Raw genomic sequence first — 5,002 nt, forward strand, 5'->3', positions numbered from 1 at the left:
AAATAAAAAAAGCTATCTCTTTGTTTTATCTTTACATTTAATGAAGTGCACATAGCCATATAAAAAAGATGGAGAATTGAAAAACAAAAAAAAAAAACGATCAAAAAGAGGAAGATCAATGGTGAATGGATGGAGTGTATATAGACATATAAAAATAGATGGAGAATCGAAAAACAAAAAGAGGGAGATCAATGGCAGTGACCAATGACGGTAATGGGTGATGATAAAGAACAGATAAAAACCACAAATATGATGTCTGATTGGTTTGAGTTTGGCTCCAAAGGTTAACAGTATCAGGTCGGGTTCAAATCCAAAGAGAAATAAAAATCTTCTTGTGGCCACGGAGGTTCAAATGCGGTGACTCCGGACTATCTGCAAAGCAGATGATCGCCTTGAGATTAGTCGACTCACATAATGGGTTGGATATCCAGGTTAATAAAAAAAAAAAAAAAAACGAGTGATTTTATAAAATATTCTCCCTTTCGTAAAGATCTAATTCCTCTCCCAAGCAACATCTTTAAATAGTTCTCTAATAAGAGTAAATATCCATATGGTTTAATTAAAATTGCAATTTTCGTTATTATGGTTTAAAAATTACTAATTCTTGTAGTTTGTAATTCATTGTTATTTTAATTTTTATGATTTGTAATTTATCATTTTCTCGGTCCATGTTTTTTACAATTCCTTACTTTTTTAGTCTCTAGTCCTTTAGAATTAAGAATTAATCCAAGAACGAAATAGCAATAAATTATAAACAATATGGACAAAAAGAGCAATTTCAAAATACCAAAAGAACAAAAATCACAATTTCTAAACCATCGGAACAAAAATCGTAATCTACTCTCCAAATAATTTGGATGCAAGTTTTAAACCCAAAAAATGGAAAGCAAATTAAATATAAAACTTTCAATCAATATTCTTGGTTTTTCCTACAAAGAAAATGAGAGGATGATCTGAATCAATTAAGGTCAAATTTCAGATGCACCATAAAGCTACATATAAAATGACACCAAAAATGAAACAACCATATGACATTCCTGGCACCATGTCGTTTACGCCTCGGTTATCGGGTACTCAAAGACAACATCTTTGCCACAAAGCTTCCTGTAAACCCCGGCATAAGTCTCCAGCTTGTATTCCGTGTCGTTTCTTGCCTTAGGGTCCAGGTAAATCTGGAACAAATGCATATGAAAATGTAAAATTGAGATATGAAATCGCCTTCACAAAATGAAATTGGGTTGGGCAAAATTGATAGAAATTCACCTTGATGATTTTGGAGCCATCGATTCTGTATCTGATGCGTTTTCCTACAATTTCAGCAGGATGCACAATATCCTCGAGCATCGCATCATGAACAGCAGTTAGAGTACGAGAACGAGGTCTCTGAGCAGCTGAACCTTTCTTTGGTGGCGGCACCATCCTTCTGGTTGCAATGAGAACCACATCCTGCCAACAATAAACAATCCAAAATTTATAACGAGAAAGAACTAGATGGAAACAGAGGGTTAGAATAAGAGCGATGAAAGCCGCTAGACATAATTGAATACTGACAGGAAACAAAGATGCAAATGAGGGTCAATTCCCTTGATTTAGAAGAAATGAAGGCCCCTAGAAAACAGAGAATAAATAAAGGTGCTCTAATGCTCTTATCATTTCTTAGTTTTATATCAAACTACATATAAGCCAAATATGTGAAACATATATACCCATTAACAAGCTAGCTAAGAGTGTACAAACTGTTTGGTTGGTTTTCCCATGAAGTCCTGTATGGAAAAAATTGTTTTGTTTTCACTAATCTGACTGTATAGATTGCGAATATTTTTGTTTGGTAGTGATTTTTCATAGATGAAAGGAGAGTGTTATTTAATTGAGCTGAAGGTTTGAAAAAAACTTGGCTTTCTGCATAAAGCTCCCCTCAAAAAGCTCACTGAATAAGTCGCTTGCTACATCATTAAGCCACTATGAGCAAATACATTAAGCTCATTAAGTTGCTAACAAACATGCCCTACATGAGAGCTCCTGAGCCCGCTTATTTGACTATATGAGCCGAGTTGAGTATAATATGGCTAAAGCTTGGCAAGCCTAAATGAAATTGATTACACCAATCAATATGAGCCACAATGTTATTTAAATTTCCAGTTCCACCAGTTGTAGGGGTCGTTTACGAAACGCTTATCTGGTAAGCACTTACCAGGCATCCCTTGCCTTAGCGGGAGGGCATGGCGAGGACCAAGAATCGTACCCAGTAGAAGGCATAGAGGCTTTCTAGAGGCTTAGGCGAAGTATCCTATCAATAGAAGTCACCATCAAAGGTCCAAGCAGGAGTTGAGTTAGCAAGGATCGATAATCTTATCCGGTAAGTGAGAGAGAAGACACTTACCTAGTAAGTTACCGGGTAAAAGAAGACTACCAACGTTGGATGGCCGAAAACGTTACCGATATGGCAAGTGATGGTGGTAACTATTGCCAGTAAGCGCTTACCCAGGCTGGCTTTAGATTAGAGTCTTGCTTACAATAAAAGAAAGTGTTCGGGAAACCACCCCTTAGCCTAAATGGGAGACAAAATAAACAATCTTGCTCTTATGAAACATCATTGGCCAATGGCAGAACACGACCATCTTCTTTTTCCACATTGATTACAAATAGTCATCGTAATATAGCAGTAAGAAAGAAAACTCGGGAAATAATCAACAGCATAGCAATTTAAGAACTATAACATACACATTGTAAATTAAACTAAGAGACAGGAAAGTTACCTTTCCACTAAACTTCTTCTCAAGCTCCCTAACAAGCTTAAGATGAATCTTGCGGAAAGCTTTCCTCAATCTGTAAGGAACATGGATCACTACAGCCTTTCGATTTCCAGAGATATCAATTTGGCTACAAAAAGAGCACAAAGAGGTCAGCATGACAATCATGTGGTGGAACAACATGTATTAAATCGCATGTAGATGCACCCTTACGTGGCACTGTTAATGTAAAGGTCCTTCAAGTCACTCTTAAGGTCCTGGTTTGCATTTTCCAAGTCGAACAATGCCTAGATGGACAAATTTAAAAAGTCAGAACCTTAATGAGCTCAACCAAGAAGATAAGAGAACATATTTTGTCAAAAGAATGAAGTACAAATTACCTGAGCAACAGACTCTTCAAATTCGGTGGGTTCAACATCCTTGTCCTTCTGGATCTTCTTCCTTGAAGTATACATTTTGAGAAATCTGACCAATCAAGAAGAAGATCAAGCAAGTATTAGCATACATAATTAATGTAAAACTGCAATCTGGCCATGCAAACAAGACGGGTCTGGAATAGCATGACAAAGCTATAATCTCTTTTGCTAAAAAATCTTTTGCAGGTCAAAATGCACAACTCTATCGTATTCTCAAACCAATGCGTATAGCCAAACATAGTAACAATGCATATAAATTTTAGTTCTACAACATCCAACCTATAACTAAGTGCCCAAAATAATACAACAAGTAAAAACCAGAAACAGGGATATATGAAAAAAAAAACTAATAAAATTAAATTGCCTGACTGACATATCAATTTTGAGGATAGAACTAAATTCACCAAGATGGGTAATAGGTCACCAAAATGGACTGGAATGTGGGTGAACTTGGTCTACCAGAAAAAAGCAGTGGAACCCAACTCTCGAGCAAATGGTGAGCCAAGATTTGTGGGAGGCTATTTTTTGAATGATCAACTGTAAACAGCTTACTTGTGCATAGTCGTGGGATTTTAATTCAGGGTTTATGGTTGGTTATGAATTTTAAAGGTTATATTCATAGACCACTTTGGTTGTTTACCCGATGTTTTTGGTAGACAAATAGTGTTCATGATGGGCTACGCAACATGCCAGTCTTCTTTATGTAATTTTTCTTCTTTGAAGTAAAAAATTTCCAGGGGTCTCATACCCTTAATCAGATTAAAAAAACTAAGGGAAATGGACTGAAAACAACAATATGTGTTTCTATATGGCCTTCTAATGGATAAATTCCTGTCAAGACACAAACAAGTAAAGGAACGCCTTCTTCTCCAATATCAAAAACACATGCTATCATTGCAGGGACCCATCTCTAAGCATTATGTAATAACTTTAACATGGATGCTATAATTTTGTTCATAACGATTATAAAAACTTACATAAATTATCAGTTTGTGATAAATGATTCTACCTTAATCTCATCAAATTGCAACAAGTCCATTTGGTTCATCTATAAAAGTTCTTTTTGCTAATATATAGTTTGTGTAAATAAATTTTCATCAAAAGAATATTCAATACACGCAACGTGAAGCACCCGAACTTGTGATCATAATACGGGATCGAGAAAGTGTACAAGTTAAATTAACATACCATTTCACCACAAAAAATTTCCATCAGCAATACAAATGCAAGAACATTAAGTCAAAAACAGCCCTATCTGTCCTACAATAAACCATATACAAAAAAAATCAATCGAAATCAGAGGCAGTCCAACAGCCAGCACGCAGTTGAACAACAAATACAACTCAAATTCACATCACATATAATGAAATCAATGTAAATAGAACACTGACAATAGCCAACCATGCATAACTCAAAATTTCTCTAGAACATTACATAAACACCAGCAATGGAAGATCAAAAGGTTTTGGTTTTGAGCAGACAACGGGAAGAACACGTACCTAGAATGGAAAATTCCGGTAGCTTGGATGGAGCTCTGACGCTAGGAAACGGCTGAGAGAAATGAAAACCCTAACTCTGTCATGATGTTATTTCACCTTAGGTCTAGTTTGGGCTTGGCTTTAAACAGGCCTTGTATCGGCCCAATTGACATCAACTATTGGGCTTATTATTTTTATAAGCCGAAAATTTCTTGTATTGAGCCCAAACTAGATTTTAGTTTGAGTAAATTACATGTTTGGTCCTTGTGTTTTAACATTTGTCCTGTATAAGTTATAGAGATGGTTCATATGGTACGTATTTTGTTGTGACTAAAGTCTCTCCCTTTTAACATCGTCT

General features: G+C 35.8%; 1 protein-coding gene across 1 annotated transcript; it reads right to left on the reverse strand.

Moving 5' to 3' along the window:
* Positions 1-864: 864 nt before the first annotated feature.
* Positions 865-4,762, reverse strand: LOC112503988 (40S ribosomal protein S7-like). The gene is made up of 6 exons (XM_025107953.1): positions 4,666-4,762; positions 3,131-3,215; positions 2,964-3,037; positions 2,757-2,880; positions 1,264-1,446; positions 865-1,172 (listed from the first exon to the last, which is right to left on the reverse strand). The coding sequence occupies exons 2-6, from the start codon at positions 3,203-3,205 to the stop codon at positions 1,053-1,055; spliced, it is 576 nt and encodes a 191-aa protein (XP_024963721.1). The 5' UTR covers positions 3,206-3,215; positions 4,666-4,762; the 3' UTR covers positions 865-1,052.
* Positions 4,763-5,002: the final 240 nt, after the last annotated feature.

Source organism: Cynara cardunculus, unplaced genomic scaffold (genome assembly GCF_001531365.2).
Source record: "Cynara cardunculus var. scolymus isolate 2C unplaced genomic scaffold, CcrdV1 Un_Scaffold_4275, whole genome shotgun sequence".
Classification (NCBI taxonomy): Eukaryota; Viridiplantae; Streptophyta; class Magnoliopsida; order Asterales; family Asteraceae; genus Cynara; species Cynara cardunculus.

Bases quoted from the DNA above. Each gene is read 5' to 3' on its own strand.
- LOC112503988 (XM_025107953.1), bottom strand. From the start codon at position 3,205: ATGTATACTTCAAGGAAGAAGATCCAGAAGGACAAGGATGTTGAACCC. The intron at 3,038-3,130 runs GTAATTTGTACT...TTGTCCATCTAG, and splicing joins TTGAAGAGTCTGTTGCTCAG to GCATTGTTCGACTTGGAAAA. The intron at 1,447-2,756 runs GTAACTTTCCTG...TATTGTTGGCAG, and splicing joins AGAAGAAGTTTAGTGGAAAG to GATGTGGTTCTCATTGCAAC.